The following is an 18,537-nucleotide window of genomic DNA, read 5'->3' as shown; positions in this document are numbered from 1 at the left end:
CCCCATGCCAGAGCTTGTTTGCCTCCTGATGCTGCTAGAGATCAGAGGACTCCCTTTCTTTCCCTGTCCCAGCTGTCATTACCAGGTAATGCAGAGCAAATATCAGAGCTGCTTCCCCCACCAGTGATGATGCCTTCTGCTGATCCCTACTTGACGTGTGGGATTTACAGTTCAGTTTAAGCTTGGCACGGTTGCTACTCCCCAACTCCAGCAATTAAGAGGATTTGAGAAGTGCATGATGGGGCTCTGGTTTTTCATATGGTCATTCTGGCTGACACCACCCTTTCTACCGCCTTTTTACCTACACAGCCAAAATGCTCGGCACATTTTCCATAGAGGGAAGATTAAAAACCCAATGAAAAAAATATCTCAGAAAAAACCCAAAGTGAATTACTGAAGTTTATAAGGCTAATACTTTATAGGGCTAGTATGCACAGGCCTGGGGCCTTCAAGATAATATAATCTAATACTTGGAGATCCCCTGATGAAAGGCACTATATATGCAAAGTGCTTTATAAACATTAATTAGTTAATGTTGAAAATTTTGCCCAGGGCAAAAAAAAAAAAAAAAAAAAAGAAAAAAGAAAAAAAAAACTACCAAAAATCCCCCTTCCCTCCCTCCCTCTAGTCCCTAACTATACAAAGTTAATGATTCTCTGTGTGTAAACTTAGAGCACATTTTACTTTCTGTTTACTTCTCGGAGATGGAAGCACTAGAAGTACTTTCATATACATTACGCTTCTGCAAGCATTGGTAACATGGCTGCTTCTCCTATTGTGTGATTTGTGCTTCATGTACGAGGACACCTCAACATCTACACCATAACCTTGACCACAGCGTTTGCAATAAAACTGCCCGAGCTCGTCCCTTCGTACTCTGTAACCACCAACCAACCAACCCATGTGTGAAGGTCTTTGCTACAATAGCTTTCATTCCAGGCCACTTTTCCAAACCTTGGAAAACCTTGAGAACAGGGCAGCTGGTTTCAGTGTTGTCACTACATCACATGTCACCACATAACATATGCATAGAGAACAATCGACAAAGTTAGTTGTCTCAAAAGAAGGGAAACTGGGCAGTCTGAAGGATAAAGCAGACCTTGCTTTTATAGCTGGTTGCATGCAAGAGGAGGCTGTGTTTCAAAGCAGCTGGTGTAAAAGGCAACAAGGTGCATTCAATGGTATTTCCAGCAAGTATACCTCATCTCTCCTTCATCATCCTTGCTGGGGAAGCTTTCAGCTTTTAGATAATGCTACAGGGGCTTTCCCCTGATGCCCACATATGCACTGGTCTGCTGGATGCTGTGTAGTCCCCCTGGCAGAGCGAGCAGACCCCACTTTCCACCAGAGTCCCTCCTGCTCCTTTCAGAGCACTGTGATCACCTCCATGCTTTGCAAAGCTTAGGGGCCCTTGTAGGCAACACTTTTCCCCAAAAAAAACCACTTTACATCCCTGACAAGGCCCTTTCAGACTCTACTTAGTCCAAGTAACTCTGCACCATGCGTGCTTGTAGTACATCACAAACCACTACACCAGCTTGCCTGACTCCAACTTCTCCATACCACATCCATCAGCAAAAGACTAGCAGAACACTTTACCCATGGCCAGGATGGGTGACCACCTCCCACCCCTCTCCCCCACTGCAAGGGCGGCAGAGGCCCCAAGGGAAGCAGAGCCTCAGGCAAACCACCTCCCTGGAAAGCAGGTGGTATCTCCTGGAGACCTTTTCCCCTATCTGTCCTATTCAAACCATAAACTCAAACTCACGCCTGTAAGCCCAGACACTCAAGTAGGTGCTCTCAATGTAGCAAGAGATACTTCAATGACAGAGCAGTAGAATGTAACCTGCTTGCAGCAGCAGTCTGGCCCAGCAGTGTTTTTCACTGGGTCCCCATGGCAGTGGCATGAGGCAAGGAGACCCTTCGCTCTACATCTGATGCATTCCCTGCCAGCCAGGTTTCTGCATGTGCCTGCTCCTTTCCCAGCACCCAAGGCAGTCAGCGGTGCCTCCCTGACAGTGAACCTCTGGTGGGGGATGCTTTCCCTTCTCTCTCCCAGGTCCTGTGTGTCTCCAGGGCTGCTATCAGCATTTTGGCTTCCCACAATGTCATCCTGTGAGGTGTCGCTGTGCACCAGCAGTAGGACACCCAGTTAGATGCTTTCCACCTGCCTGGACTGTCTGCAGGGGAGACAGCACCAAGGGATGACACCACTGTAAGGTACCACCATTTCCCTCAGCCTAAGACTTAGTAACTGCTATGAGCAAAGTCTTAATGTGAAGTAGAGTCAGCCCAAATGATCACAGGCTGTGCTGCGAGTGGCTGTCTTGTGCCTCCAGCACAGCCTTCCTTGGCACTCCCATGCTTACCCGGGGAGATTGTGCAAAATCTGCGCATGCTGAAGCGTCGTCCTCGGCTCAGCACACCTCTAACAGGTCTTTGAACGCAAACTCCATTCTCTGCCAATGCATTGAGTTTTGCTTCAGTGCTCCTACGATTTTAAAACCCCCCACTGCACCACAGTCACTCGTGGAGATGCCTCTTGCCTGGCTAGGCTTCTCCAGCACTGGCGTTCCCGGGGCCTCTGGGCAGCACTGGAGAGCAGCGCTCAGCAGCCACGCAGGTGCATGACCCAAAAACACATCTCCTCTTCACCAGTGTGCAATGAGGTGAGTTATCAAGCTTTAATGCTTGTTGGCACAGCACTCTGTTCAGCAGGTGAAGTGCCGGAACCACGAACACGATGCATTCCCAAGCACCGCACCTCAGCCTTAAAGGCATCCCCCCTTGGTACCAGTGACAGCTATTGCTGCGGTTTTCGGGGAATCGAAGGCTGCAAAGGTTTGCCCTGGCCTAGTCCAGTCGCTGCCACCTCCAGGCACAGTCGTGGTTCATCTGAACCTCCGACTTGGGCGAGGCGTCTTGGAGGAGTTTTGCCTGTACACGAAGGCGAGACCAAGCCAGTGGAGAGCAATTGCTTGCACATGTATCTAATACAGACGTACCTGAATTAGCTAAGCTACACTTTCATCTCATGCATTTAAGGATGTTTAATTTTAATCCTGTGTCAATGGTGAGAAAAAAAAAAAGGTATGAAATTCTAATAAATAAATCATGCTACTGAGTGCTCAGATCAGCACATCCTTGCTAGAAGCAGTACAGAAAAAGCCGCCTTCCAGCACTGCAGACTGCTTTAAAACATCCCTTCAAATATATGTTGTTGCAATCCAGTGATATACCAGTGACGTTGTGTTGACTTCAGATCTCAAAGCGTTTGCTGTTCTGAGGGTGTGCAATACTGAGGAAGAAGAAAAATGTGAAATGTTTAGTAGTTTTTGATGATCGACTCGAGAACTCCTGAAGAGCTCTGATTTTCTGAAACCATTGTGCATCAGCTCAGACAGCCTGGCTGCTTTCAGGTGCATCACACTGGGCACCTGCCAAGGCAGCCGCTGAAATCACAAGTCTGCTCAGAAAATCTAGATGGGAGATTGCGATGGAAGAAACTGTCTGTGCTGCTATTGCTGAAGTTACTGATTTTTACCTCCTCTGTTTTTAAATTGCTTTGTGGCATTATTTGCTCTCAAGGAGACAACTGGAAATTTAAAACGCGAGAGGTGCCTTTTGTAGTGCAACAGACAAAAGACTTGATTTTCCTGAGATTCCTTGAGTGCTCAGACCCTGGTTAGGCTCCCACGATAGCAACTAGCACAGGGAACTGTTGCATCTCAGTCAGATGCTACCAATTTCACCAAAGCCATCAGTCTGTGCTGCAGCAGAATATTTGCAATATGTATTAGGACAAAAGCTGTTTACCACCCACTGATGAGCTTTTATGTGCAAAACGTCCCTTTCACTCTGTGCTGAAGCAGACACTTGCTTTGATAGTTATATGAAAAAAAACCTTAACTTTGCTTCAGGATATTTATAACCAAAACATGCAGAATTATTGCAACATAAAGTCTGCTTCACTGGGTCTTGCTGATATAAAAAGGAAAAAAAAAAAGGAAGAAAAAGAAGGTTAATATAATAAAGAAAAAAGACAGATGAATGCACGGAACACAGTTCAGATCTACAGCACTATACTGTCCCAGTAATGCCACCAATTCAATTTAAATCCTAAGGAAAATCTAATGCTATTGAAGCACTGCAAATTAACAGCAGCCCTGGCCTTGTATATCACCCCTCCACGATAACCAGCACATCAAACACCTTCACTGTGCTGTGCGGAGACAGAGCAGAGGAAACGTAGTATGGGAGTGAAATGGTTTCTCGTCCTTTGCCCTGCCAGAGGCGAACGCCAACTCTCGCTGTTGTAAACTGTGAGGCAAGGCAATCTACAGTGTTATGGAAAGAAAACCAATACCACGCTAGCAGGCAGGCGGGCAGGAAGGCAGGCAGAATGAGACAGAGATGTTTTTAATTGATGCTAGACGAACATAAATAGATGAAGCTGGCATTAAGCAGCACAGCCCTTTTTCTCTCTCTGCCAGGTACCCATTTACCCGGGCTCATAACCAAAGGCCAACATGACATCAGAAGCCCCATGGTGTTTTGCCTTTGGGCAACAGCCGGTAAAACTGGTTTCATCTGGCAGATGAGCGTGTGAGCTGAGGTAATTGGTGTGTTCTTTTCTGCCTCAGATTCCTTATCTCATTCTGAATATTCCCATAACCTCCTTTTTTCCAGCCCTTTTGTTTCTCAACAAAAAAATATTTACATTGAAATAAACAGTGGGAGCCTCAAGATCGAACCGTGGGGAGACACAGGTGCCGGTAACTTCACAAACGATGAGCAGTACAATGACAACTGCAGAAGAGATAAGCTGGAAATGGGGGACCTTTCTAGTGGGATGTTTCCTACCGAACAGAAGGGGTTTGAACAGATAGCATTTGATAAAGAAGCCTCGCTCAAAAACGGCTGCCGCTCCATTTTTCTTTCACTCCTGAGATTCAGTCTGGATTATTTTTCTGCAGTGTTTTGCAACTGAAGAATAAAAAACATCTGAATGTTTTTCATTGACATATGAACATATGAATGTGAGCACAATGTGGGAGTCTTTCTTTCTACACACCAAGGCTGGAAACAGCCAGGGCTGCCTATTTCCAGGGCTGCATTAGCAGTGCTTTGCCAGTGCAGCCATCCCAGGTTATGCAGAGACTGAGAGGGTTTCCTGTGGGCAACCCTCGCATCAATCCCTGGTTTGCTGACTGAAGAGAGCAGGATCATGCAATAAATCCACCAGCAAAAGCATATTTTCTAGCATAAATTCAAATCACTGAATGCACGTTACAGGGTTTTTTGCTAGATTAGCTATGTGAATGCGTGGCTTCACCCATCATAGCCCATTGGTTTGGGATGGCCACAGCATGTCTACCGGGTACACATGCTTAGAAAAACTACCGTGGAGCAGCACCACAACCAGGGCATGTGTGAGTGGGTAAGCTGGGTGGTGGGACAGACATTTCTGGGTTGCCTGAAACACATGAACCTCTATGAGCTGCTCCAGAAAGAAATTGGAGAGCAAAAAGGATTTTCTCCTTCCTTTCAAATATACTACTGGGAAATAGAAATGTGTCAGAAGGACTGGGCATGATGCCTAGCAGAGGCTTGCTGGAGATAAGGTCCCTGCTCTGACGTGTTGGATCAAACCAGGTGGGATGCTGCCTCTGTCATCTGTAACCTAAGGAAACGTGGCCTGCTTTTCAGAAGCGTTGGTCTTTCTACTTACAGGTCCCTTTGGAGCTAGAAAGGTGGAAGCATGGCATAGTTTGGGAAATCTGTCCATAGACAAACCCAGACACTTAGTTTTAACCTCTCAGATTGGAACATTTTGAATGTTTTCACCCTGCTCCTATGGAAATCACTGGTGATGCTTTCCACTGAAGTTGAGCTGGATCCCAAGTCTGTAACCCCTGACATATTAAGAGGGAGAGGAAAACGCAGAACTTAAGACAGAAAATGGAGCCTTTAACCTGCTGAACAAGGCTAAAACACAAATCTAGTGGTTATGCTAAACACTCCAAATGAAAATTATCCAAATGTACAGGATTATAGGAGAAGAAAGAAAACAGACGACTGGAAAGAGATGATGAAAAATGGGCTAAGGAAGGAGGAAGATATAAAAGGTGGGAAAATGAATGGGATAATCCACTCTGGAATGAGGGAAAGGCCAAAGAAGACATGAAAGGAGGACACAAGTGGAGGAACGTCATTGTGAAACACAGGAAATCCTCTGTGTGGACACAGACCCAGGGGCTTTGACATCGGGGTCTGAGACCCATCGATGACAGGAAGAGACACCCCTGAGGAGTACTGATGCCTTCAGAGAGGCTGGAAAATGCCTGAGCTGCTTGTGGTCTCTATGGAAAAAGACACAAGGGTAACGGGGCAGGGAAGGAACAGATGAGGGTCCCCTTTTCTTGTCCACCTTGCTGGACATGCCCCAGGGACCAAGCCTGGGCAGGTCCTGTGGGAGGCCCTGCTTTTTTCCAAAGGGACTTCAGGGCTTCCTGCAGGACTGAGAAGCACAGGGTAGGTGTGTGCAGCACGGTGAGCCGGGCAGACCCAAGTAGCTCCTCCACCATGTTCTCCCCTGCCCTGACCCACACATGCACACTCCTCTTTGCAGCACCCTGCTGCTCCCAGCCTGTGCGCCAGCACCGGGGGGCGGGGGGTACCCATGGCCTGCAGGGGCAGCTGAGGGGCTGCAGTGCTGTGCTGCCTCTACACCCCTACAGCACATAGGTGTTTGGGAGCCTCTCGGCTCGAGATGTTGCTGAGCTAACCCGGGAGGGCAGCTCTCCACGCAGCCCCAGCCCCATAACTGCAGGGCAGCTCAGTGACAACATGCGATGCTCCTTGGCTGCCAGGTTTTAAACGAGGTCCATGCATATGAAGCTGGGAGTGTAGTTTTGACCTCTCCTCCTCTTCCTGTCCTCTCTCCTGCACTCAGAAATTTTTGGCCACAGGTTGGGCAGGGTCTTAGCAGCAGAGCGACATGCTTCACCTCTGCTTCCCCCTCCCTTCAGTGGAATACTCATCAGCACACCACTTCGGCAAGGAGACAAATGCCTCGGGTTCAGAAAACACATTTTGGACTTTTAAGAACAGTGAAAAGAGGCAGCTGCCCATTGTGGGCAATTTAGCTTAATGTGATACTGAATTCAGTTGTTTAATACACCCAGATGCTCCAGCAGCGAGTGCATTTAAGTTCTTCAATAAATAATGGAAATGTGAATAGGGGGTTTTGTTTGTTTGTTTCCCTTTTTAATGAAAATGGCAAACCCAGTAATTTGCTACTGTACATCTGCATCAGTTATTTCACATGACATCTTGCTGTAGTAATAATCCATCAACATCCAGTATTACATATGGATTCATAAAAAGGTTTATGCCTGTGTTGGTGCATTTGCTGTCTGCCAAACCAATTATATATATTTTACAAGAACTTATACATATTGAACTGAGAACCTGCTGTGTTAATTGCTCACATTTTTATAGGGGAAAAACGTGGTCATGGAGTGATTTTTCTTTTTAAGCATATTGAGAACATGGCAGAAGAAGATGCTATGTCTTCAATTTTTCAGAGCTGAAAAATCAATATTGAGCCTTACAATCATTAAAACAAACAACAACAAAAAATCAGGAGGAATGAACTTTGGGGTCTTCTCACCCCTCTTTCCTTTAGGCATCTGTGTCTCATCTTGGTGAGTTATGGAATTATGTGTTCAGTTTCATTATTGCAAATGTCCCATTGAACTGAAGACTAAAATTCTACCACACCAATAGCTAAGGACACCCTGAAATGCCTTCCCAAATCAGGGCCCCACAAGGGAACTGTGAGGAGCACTGGGTCTACCTTTCTGAGAGCTCTGCTGTTCATTTGTTCATTCTTCAGCAACAACGTCATGTAATTATGAACTGCAGCTTCACTGCTCACAGAATTTCTATGAGTTATATGTTAAATATAGTTTGTTACATCCAGCTCATCACTGGCACCCAATGGCTTTTAACCCCCATTAGGACTGAAATCCCATTCTGTTCCCCACTGACAAAAATTTGTAAAAGATTTATCTTGATTGAAAAAAACAAGGGGACAGAATTAAAACCCCTGATCATATGACAAGAGGAGGAAAGCAGAATGAAGTGATATCTTACTTTTAAGAAGATGCAAGACAATTGTGATGCTCCAGAAAGAATAAACAGTATAACTTAAGAGTGACACTTGGAGGAAGAGATGCCTTTGTGGCCTCTTTGGGTCTCTGAGAATTGCAAGGAAGCATGAAAGCCCTTTGCCCTGCTGGTGTTTTATTTTTGAGGGAATACATGCAGACTATTCTGTTTCTGATGCTGCTGAAAAGGCTATGGTTTTATTTATGCTTGTTTCATGAGAGCTCCTAGTTGTCACTTGGGAGAAGAGCTCTTCCTGCAAGTGAGGATCCACTTTATGCCTCTGCGTGGAGCAGAGAAGTTCTCCTTTCCCACGCTTCCCAAAGCAAACCTTTACTCAGGCTCTGCCCTGCCCAGGTTCTCTCAAAACTCAGGTGAACGCCAAAGTTGGGGAATGGACAGACATGGACTGCATATACATTTTTAAGAAAAACAGCCAGGTGTTAGTGTAAATAATGAATGTTTCTGAATATATATATATATATTGTTTCTATTTCTTTTGATGAACTTTCTTACAGTCCATAGCACATGTTGAGCAAGGCAGAACAAAGTGACAGCCAGGCAGAAGACTGACTTTGTAATTAATATACAGATGATGGCAGAAAACACTAAGAACATCATCTGTAGCAGAACAGACTTTTTCAGGATGTCTCTTCCGTTTTGCCCAGCATAGGGTGGCTGGCCTCTATTTTTTACTGCAGTAACAGGTGTAACAGTTAAGTTCTTCTTCTTCAAAGAATGAAAGCAAGCAAGATAATCTTCTCCATGCACTTTCACTCAAATTACAGTCCTTCTCTGTCTGGCATGCTACGAGAAAAGTATGTGCTAATCACTACCTTGCATGTGCGTTTTTCTTGCCATCATTTTATCTTTCCCACATTTCGCCATCGCTAACCTGAATTAACAAGGAGCACACCAAATACAGACCTAAAACCAGAGTTGCCAGTGATCCTAAATGCTTCACTTGTGACACTGCTGTTAACCATTTTTGATGGGTTACAGCAGGGGTCCTCACACTTTTTAACCAGGGGGCCGGTGCGTGGATGCAGTGGCAGGCAGTCATCTGCGGCTGCTTGGTTTCCCCCCCAACCCCCGGCGGGGGGGTCTGTAAATACCGGGGGCCAGATTGAGGGCCCTGGGGGGCCGTATCCAGCCCGCGGGCTGTAGTTTGAGGACCCCTGGCTCACAGCTTTGTTTTCCCACACTAAGACCCTTCCCTGTTTTCACAGCGTTCTTCCTTCCACACACTACTCCCACCACTGCAGAGCTGAGCTTGCCCTGCAGAGTGGCAGGACTGGGACCCAGGGCTGAGCCCTCCATCCAGCCAACTACTCAAGCATGCACTAATTGTCACTCGGGGACACAGCTGGCCTGTCCCAGTAATGCCCCGTTCACACCCTTAAGTGCTTCCTCAGCACCCTTGGAGCCCCCGCACCTTTCCATGACAAGCTTTGATACCCTTCTCCAGCCTGCTTTCCCCAGTGTAATTTTTTGAGACAAGTCTTGCTGGTTTATTCAAGGTGCTGTGAGCACCAAGTTTACAGTAACGCTGTTTCATGCAGATAGTGCTTTTCCTAGCCTGGCCACACACTTCTGTAGCCAGCAGTACTGCCTCTCTGGAAATTTTTTGCGCTACTGGTGCATCACTCTGCAAAAAGAAGAGGACCTTGATGGCACCAAGTAGCAGGGTAGGGCTGCATTGCACTCTCCCTGACAAACCTTCCACATCTCAGTCAGTCCAATCTTCCTGGAAATGACAGGAACACAGAATGGTTTAGATTGGAAGGGACCTCTGGAGATCATCTTGTCCATCCCCCCCGCTCGAGCAGGGCCACCTCGAGCCAGTTGCCCAGGACTGTGTCCAGACAGCTTTTGAGTATCTCCAGGGCACCCGGAGGATTTGCCTGTGTGGAGCAGGGAGAAGGGAGCTGGGCACTTGGGACACCTCCTTGCCAGCAGCACCCCTCCCACCCCTGCAGCCTGGGCAGACCCCAGCAGCAGGTACAGGGGCTGACCCAGCCTGCAGCCCTCCCTCGCTGCTGGATGGTTACAGCCGTGGTTTCTCCTCCCTGGTGCTGCCTTTGCAGCACTCGCTCATGCAGCAAGGCCCAGTGAGCCGGGGAGGGCACCGTTACAAAGGGGCCCTTGCTCGCTCATGCCAATCAGTCACCACATCTGCTGTGTGGAGCACCAGCTGAGACTGGGCCAGCTGAGACTGCTAACAAAAATAAAGCCAAGCCAAACACTGAGGACAAGGAAATGCTCTAATTTTTAATGACATGCATCGAAAGAGTTTCATCTTGTGTTGCAGCTGTTATCATGCCAATGAGAAAGACAACAAAAAAAGCAACAACAAGGATGTGGCTAAATCTCTCAAGTTAAAAAATAGATTTTAAATGAAGGCATGGTAGCTAAAAGATGCTAGGAAAAGACAAAGAGTAACATTTACTACCAATGTATGCAGAAAAATCTTGCTTCTTAGCTTGTCATCACAATATGGCCCCATATCATGTCTTTGATGGAAGAGATTAGAAAAAAGACCCATACCATGCACAACAGGGAACAGGAAAGAAGCACTTCCTAAACACTTTGAGAAATGCAATTTTTCCCTTCCAAAACAAACTATACGCTACTCTGATTAATTTATTATCTCAGCAGTGCCCTTTGGGCTCAGTGGATGTATTACCATTAAGCAGGTAAAGACTCAAGGATAATTTTAAGTAGAGCTTACAGCGGTCACAGGTCTGACTGATTTCTGCTGCTGTATGGTGAAGAAGACAGAAATGCTTTTTTAAATTTAGAGGAACAGACAGTTGTGTTTAAACCTGTTAGTGAGAAGGCGGTGAGACTACATGTGACAGCCAATTCACTGCCAAACCAGTGCACAAAAGGTGGTGCAATGGGTTTGGTCCAACACAGAAGATCCTTCCTCTGAGCCTAACATTCATTCACTCTCTAAAGAGGGACTGAAGGATTTTTCCTTTTCAGAAAGTGGCAGATCAATAGGGAATTAACTTGAATGCATGAAACATGTTAAAACTACCAAGTTACATGCACTATATTTGATTTTTTCTTAAACATAGTTTCTTTCTACTTCCTCGCTAGCCTTCAAAGTACTGCAAGTACTCTGCTCATGCAGTATCTGGTTTCAGGCAAACCAGCGTGGCAGTTTGCCTGAGCTGAGAAAATATGCTTGAAGTCTGCATTCACAGGCGGCCTCAACATCCTAAGGAAAATGCTTTGTTTTTGTAGCCTGAAAGTATGTCACAAACATGAATAGAATTATATGCTCACTCTCCCAGGCCCTCAATCCTCTTTACCTTAGGAAAAAATTATACACTTCCAATTACAGGGCCAGTTAAAATCAATACAAAGGTGGGAGAAAACAGATCATTTTTCTTATGGAAGTAACTGTTTTCATTAATTTTTCATTAGTTCTGCTTTTGTTGTGCTATCCATCACTGAATGAGCTGGTATGCAGTAGATTACATTTAGGTTATCTTACATGCTTCCAGGATTTAGTAGATATTGCCCGATAAAGCTGCGAGCTTTATGGCTTTAACTTACATCTATCAATAATGCATCAGAAGAGAATTTTTCTGTGGAACAGCCGTCTCTGAGCCAAGCAGCTTTCTCCTGGAATAGCTGCACTGGTTACACTGGAGATGATAGCACAGCTTTTAAACTACTCATCTAAAGGCTACAACTGCAAGAAAGAGGAGCAGATGCTTAAGGCAGAAGATAAGCTGTGAGGGTTGGAGCCCTAGTTTTCTGCTGTTGTCATTTTTATTTTGGAGCATTTGAAGCTGGGAGCCAACGTGCCTTGCCCTGTCTCAGCAACCACACCTGAAGAATCCTGTCACTGACCATCCTGGCATGCATCAGAATTTTATTGTGACCACTATATGAATGACCAAACCTTTTTCATAAAATGCACTGGAGCTTTTTGTTGCTATTTCCCCTCCTCCCCTGTAATATCTGAACTCTGTGTTAAGGAACCGAAACATCATAAACAGAAAATTAGTCACTACTGAAGAGCTGAGCCAGAGGAAGGAGATGAAGACATCAGTAGACGCTACTTAAAACATGAAAGGTGAAGGGAATATTAATTAATTTATTTTTCCTCTCACTTGGGAAGGAATTAGAAAAAAATTCCCAAAGGTACATCAAGCCTAACACAGTTGTAGTGTTACTTTCTAAGCTTATTCAGACATCTCAGGGACGCCTTGTATTTGCTCAAACAGCTTGCAAGCCTCAGCTTATAAAAACCCATGTGTCATAGTACCTCACTGATTCCAACCTCTTTCCATACTACGAGAGGGGTTGTGAAAGAGGGTGGCAGCTAAGCGTGATTCCTGAAGCACAGCTTGCCACCCAGCTGGGTGGAAGTCGAGCCTCTTCAGCTTCCCCAGCTGCAAGATGAGCTTATTGCTACCTTCTTCCCTTACAGGTAGAAAGATGCTTAATTGAAGGTTTCTACAATGCTTTGAAGAGACCAAGCACTGTTATGGCCAACATTCTCACTCCTGAGCTGCCCAGGCACAGCGCTAAGCAGAAAAAACCCAAGCTTCCTGAACTGGAGAAAGCAAGGCAAAAATGCACAGCTACTTTTGTTATTTTCTGGTAATAAGTGTTTTTATTGTGAGCCACTCAGAGCTGAAGTATTTATTCAGAAGCGGCAGGGATTAGTGAAATAATGGCTCCACGTCTTCAGAAGGTCTGTCCACACTGCCTGTTTTGTCTTTTGTTTTTGCAATTTCTTGGCATTCTTGGTATTTCTTGAAATATCAAACATCCACTGGTGATACTCGCTAAGCCCTCTGGTTTGAACTGGAGACAGAACAAGTACAGTACAGGCATTTAAGGGACTTCAGCCCATGCAGTTTCTGTTTTAAATCAATGCCCACCCAACAGGTCGCTGCCCTGCCCTTTAGACTGCATCCTAACAGCAAGCAGGCAAGGCCAGCCATCCCACGTTATGCACTTTCCTGAGGAAAATTAATAACACTGACAAGCCACATAATAGAACAGAAACTAGATGACCATTGGTGTTGTAGATGAGATTGTTTCAGTCCAGACTCCAGAGGACAGAAACAAATCTCCCTCCCTCCATCTCTCCTCAGACCAGCAAGCCACAGCTGTGCTCTGAGGACCAGGAGACAGGGCTTACTGGGCTGGGCAAGGCCACCAACACCCCACACTCCCCAAGGGGCACAAACCCAGCCTGTTCACACCAGCGACAGCCTCTCCAGAGAGAAGAGCTCACGGACATACAGTTTCAATGGGGCCAAGAGACGGGTCTGATCAAACCACACTTCCTCTGACCTGCAGTGGAAAATGGTGTATTTGGTAGAAGCAACAAGAAGCAACAGAGATGACATACTGTTGCTGTTGATGCAATGATACTGAGAGCCGATCACCAGGCCATGCCTCTTCTCATAATCCCTGAATTACACTAATCTGTAATTCTGCTCATAACTTGGGTGTGAGGCAAGTTCACCATGAATACAGAGGGCAGAAGATGGGATGTGGCCCATAGTATCTGACATTAGCTGAAAAATAATATGCTTTTCATTATTTTAGGGTCACAGAGCTCAGTAACGTATATAAGCCCTTAGTCAACAAGTGTAAAAAAAACCCGCGGATTCAAGAAAAAAGCGGACTTTTCCCCCATCTGTCAGAGGACACTTCCATTTCTGGAGCTCATCTGCACAAACAGAAGATGCTTCAGCAGGTAGGCACTAGTGTTTCCCCCCAGCATCGATGTTAGCATGCTGGTTACTACTAGCAGAGCTAGCTCAGCTTACAAGGGGATGAACCTTTGTACTATGTGCCTGCATCTTTTTTTGCAAGAGTACGAATACAATTTTAGAGGTTTCCATGTCAAATAGAGGATCCCAAATGCTCAGTCAGTTTTGGGGTCTTCAATAACCACATCAACACGGTAGTAGCCAAAGCCAACACAGAGACCTGATACAACGTATTGATTTTTGGTGGTGGCGATCCCTCCAGACCCTCAAGAAATAATAAACTACTCAAACTGAAGTCTGAGAAAAAGCAACTGGTCTACAGCCCTAAGGATGTCTTGGTTTCATTTCCACTGTAAATAAACCTCAGGCAGCATGAATGCCGACATACAAATACCAGTTGTCCCTAGAAATAATTCATAATATAGAATTCCGCAGTCAAGAAATGACAGATGGAAATAAATGTTTTTATTTCTCTGAAAAACCGACCATTGGTCAATAAAAATTCTTTTCTCACCCCCCAAAATCAAACCCTTCCTTCCCCAAGTCCCCAAAAAATTGAACATTAAAGAAAAATAACACTTGACAAGTCATTTGGGTGACAGTAAAAACCCTGTAATTAGTATAGCAATCAATTTTTAAAGGTTGCTGCAAAAAATTACACTCACGAACAAAATGTTTCTCTTCAAATTGAAATGAGTGCCTGTTTAGCATAAAGAAAAATAATTGAATGGGTGGCTCAACTTTCATGTTTTCAGAGGGTAGTACGTTGTCCCCACTGGATTTCGTCATGGATTCTACTGGGTATCAAAAAGCATCAAAACATCACAAGCACCTGCTTGTGCCAGTCAAGCAATGAAATGATCAGTTTTCTTCTGGACACGTGGCAATGGAGAGGAAAAACATTCACCGGGCCAGACTACCTGGAGATAGAATAAATCATCAACATATACTTACAAGTAGTGCTTCTGGAAAGACAGATTAACCTAGTGACTAAGCAGGACTTCACCTTCTCCAGCACAGGGTAAATTAACTCAGTCTTCAATGGGACACCCGCTGTTTAAAGGTCCATCCAAGCGTGCCAGGATCCATACTTGCATTATGTAGCTGTTTGGTACACTAGGGAGGCAACAGAGGAAGAACTAAACCCTGGGATCGCGGTTATTACAGCAATCCAGTGTTCACATTACCAAAAGAAAAGGTGAAGACCTCTGCCTGCGTCTCGTTGTGGGAAGGGGTGTTAGGTGGCATCTGCAATCTCTGCATGTCCACAGCAGCTCTCCTGGCATCAGCTTAACCAAGTTGCTGAAGTACAATATTGGCAGCTACTGTTCACTGCAGCTCTTCCTCTTGTTATTAAATACAGTACCACTGATAGCATGAAATGCAGTCATACTTTTTAATAAAAAATTAGATAAATTTAAGCTATTGTACATGTCAAAATTACTAACCTCCAGAAACGAGCTGACCATAATCTGGTCCTTCTTGGTTCTCCCCACTCTCCCCTTCCTGGATATATTGCTCATTTGTCTGCTGATCAGCTTTTCTAAAGAACATTTTAAAAACACATGGTTACAAGCCTCAGTTGCAAACAGGACTAATCTCATTTGCTCTCTAAAAATCTACATCTAGCTTATTCCCGCATATATTTTTCATCAGCCATTGATTTGTTTATTCATGACCTCTTACTCCATGACTACGTCATAATGGCAGAGACATTTACATTCGGGGTCTCAAAGTGATTTTTTGACTCCATCAACAACGAACGCAGGCTCGGTGGGAGGGTGGTCAGCCAGCTGGGGACTTGGGAGGAGCACAGAGGTATCCTCGGTGTCATTGAGTCAGAGGGGTATGCGCTGGGCAAGCAAAACCACCAGCTGAGCACAGCCTGCTGGCTTTGGGAGCAACACAACAAAAAGCATTAGCGGCAAAGTTCCTTGGCCTCCACACCCAGCCTACGCAAAGGCTGTGGGTGGTGTGGGCACTGCCAGTGCCGGGGGACAAATCTTGAGGCTGCTGATGCTCCTGGCCAGGCAGGCTCGGGGTACCTGCTGGCCAAGCAGCAGGGAGCGGAGCTGCAGCACCCCTGGCTCCAGCCTGCACCGGAGCATATGCCTGTACGTAAACACCGTGGCTTGCAGGACAGGTCTGGACGTGAGAGTACCTTTGGGCTTAACAGACAGTGTAAACATATCCCCAGGTACACTGTGGAGGTCCCAGAAAGTGAGGCTCCACCTGGAAGCACAGGGAGGGTTTCTGCAGCAAACAGTCTCTGAAACACCACGTCGCCTTACACTGGTACCCACATACCCTCAACCCATGGGGACTGGCATCTTTTTTGACATCACAAATTTCATACCACTTCCAAGAGTTTGAAGATCTGTTAAAAATATTTATTTCCCAGGGTTTTAGCTTTCCAATTTCTTTGCAAACTAACAACCAAATTGTGGGCAGTAAGAGCAAGCATTTGTTTATTTTTTAAGAGGACTACTTGCTGCTAATTGAAAACAAGCATTTTCAATGAGGCAGCTGTTTCAGTACTGTGAATAGACAGATCAGCATCACATTGAAGATCTAATAACCTGCTAATGAACCTTAATTTTCAGAGCCCCCTCCCTCACCCATTTCCACATTTCAGTAATTTCAAAACCATTGATATGTGCTGGCAGAAAGTTATTAAAAGATGCCCTCTGACATCTTTTAATAAAAAACAGAAAGCTTTTTTTCTTTTTTTTTCGTTATCAGACTATATTAAAAACCTTGTTACATGTATTTAACAATTTCTCTTTTTTCTTTTCTTAAATAAATAGCAAAGTGTCACCAAAATGAATGGAACACCGGCACCATTGCGTTGATAGAAACTTCCATACTAGGATGAATACACAGTCATATTCTGGAATATTGCATAAAAAGATACTTTGGAGGAAAGGTGGCAGTTGCTGGTGCATCTTAGGTGGTGAAAGCATCAACCCGTGAACAAATCTGTGCAGTGTTATCATGATGTGGCGCCTTTGCAAAATCTCACCAGCCCGAACCAAGCTGCAGAGGTGGCCTCGGTAAGACTCTGCAAGAGAACAACTCGCAGGACATCTAATGCAGGACATCAGCTTACTGCCTGCTACCAAGAGCAATGCAGCCAATGGTGGTAGCACAAGGGGTTGACCATCTCACTCTCTAGGCAGAACAACACTAGCTTTAGAAGGGAAATAAAAGACATTAAAAACAAACAGGCTGACTAACACACAGTAGGGCAAGGGCTTGGAGAGTTGGAGCTGCCAACTCCTTAGTCAAGAGGGAAGGATGCAACTATTCACTGTGACATTGAAGGTTACAGAACCATGTGCCATTTTTTGACAGGTTTCCCTGGGCTGAGCTGGTGTCATTTTTAAGCCTGACCAACAGCCCCTCTTCAAATAGGGACAAAGCTTAAAAAGGATAGCGCTGAAGGAAGACCAGCAACGTGCAGCACACCAGACAGATCGCGCAACGGCGTCTGCTGCCTTTAACTCACTCCACCGTGCGTGGGCAGCGCTGCCTGCCCACTGCCTGCCGGAGTGGCCGCCACTCCGTGCACTGGAGTGCAGTGAGCTAAATCCCACCTCTCTGCTCCTGTTGGCTTAAATCAGACCCTCAGTATTTTAAACAGAGTTTATTGTATTTAATACATTATAAAATTTGAAAAAATTGTAGGAAAGCAGCAGATTCAAACCAGAGCATCTCTACCAAATATTAATTATTCTGGCCCCCTTTGAAAAAACACAAAACAAAACAAAAACAACAAAAATCCTCATTCAAAAGAAAAGTTAACCTTTCACATCTGTGAGGGCAGACAAAAAGTGTGCGACTTCTGTACAAACTACATTAAAAATTTCAGTCAACTAGCTTTCCAATGCAATGGATGGTCATCTCCTGAACACCTGCCCATCCACCTCTAAAAAAGACCATAAACCTCCATATGCAAATAAAGTTGAGTCAAGGTGTGTACACATTAAAAAGTGGATGGCTGTTTGGCAATGGAAAATGGGTGAAGAGTAGTCGATGTATCCCCCAATGGTAATGGCTTGTACACCGTTAAGTGGGCCCCAGTAAGGCCTAGGACACTTAATGGCCATCAGAGCACCAACCTCATCTACCACTGTTTTGTTGTTGCATTTCCTACCCTTTGACATATATATACATATATATATGTACATACATACATATACATACATATTTTTAATATATATGTGTGTGTGTGTGTGTGTGTGTGTCTTTTCTTTTATACCTTGAGGTTATTATTATTATTACTACTATTCCAAATGTTCCCATATGAATTCAGGTGTGGTCTCTATATTTGATATAAATGTGTCTTTTATTCAATTTTAGTTCCAGGATTTGTTTGGAGTCCAAACTGCACATGAAACGTCCCCCTTTTTTTTCTCTTTTCCTTTTTTTTTCGTCATAAAGAAACATGTCCATTTTAGTCCAGAGGCTCTTGCTTTATTCGAATGACAGAGGGTGCACGAGATGTCCTTCTGAGTTCTCGTCTCAGTACGTATTCACTGAATTGGGAAGAGTCCACGCCACCTCCACATGAGCCAACAATCTCAAACCCTCTTTGCTGTAACCTCTCAAGTAC

General features: G+C 45.0%; 1 protein-coding gene across 8 annotated transcripts in view; it reads right to left on the bottom strand.

The window, feature by feature from the left end:
- KCTD1 (potassium channel tetramerization domain containing 1) overlaps positions 1–18,537 on the bottom strand; it is a 133,911-nt gene that overhangs the window by 12,740 nt on the left and 102,634 nt on the right. For all 8 annotated transcript variants that reach the window (XM_080382017.1, XM_080382016.1, XM_080382020.1 and 5 more), the window contains exon 5: positions 1–18,537. This exon is cut by the window's left edge and continues 12,740 nt beyond it. In XM_080382017.1, coding sequence (XP_080238143.1) covers positions 18,379–18,537 — 159 coding nt within the window. In that variant the 3' untranslated portion in view covers positions 1–18,378.

The sequence above is a fragment of the Falco punctatus genome, assembly GCF_963210335.1.
Source record: "Falco punctatus genome assembly, chromosome: 3".
In the NCBI taxonomy this organism is placed as follows: Eukaryota; Metazoa; Chordata; class Aves; order Falconiformes; family Falconidae; genus Falco; species Falco punctatus.
Note: the sequence above shows the minus strand (reverse complement) of the source record. Positions and strands in the feature narration are given on the sequence as shown.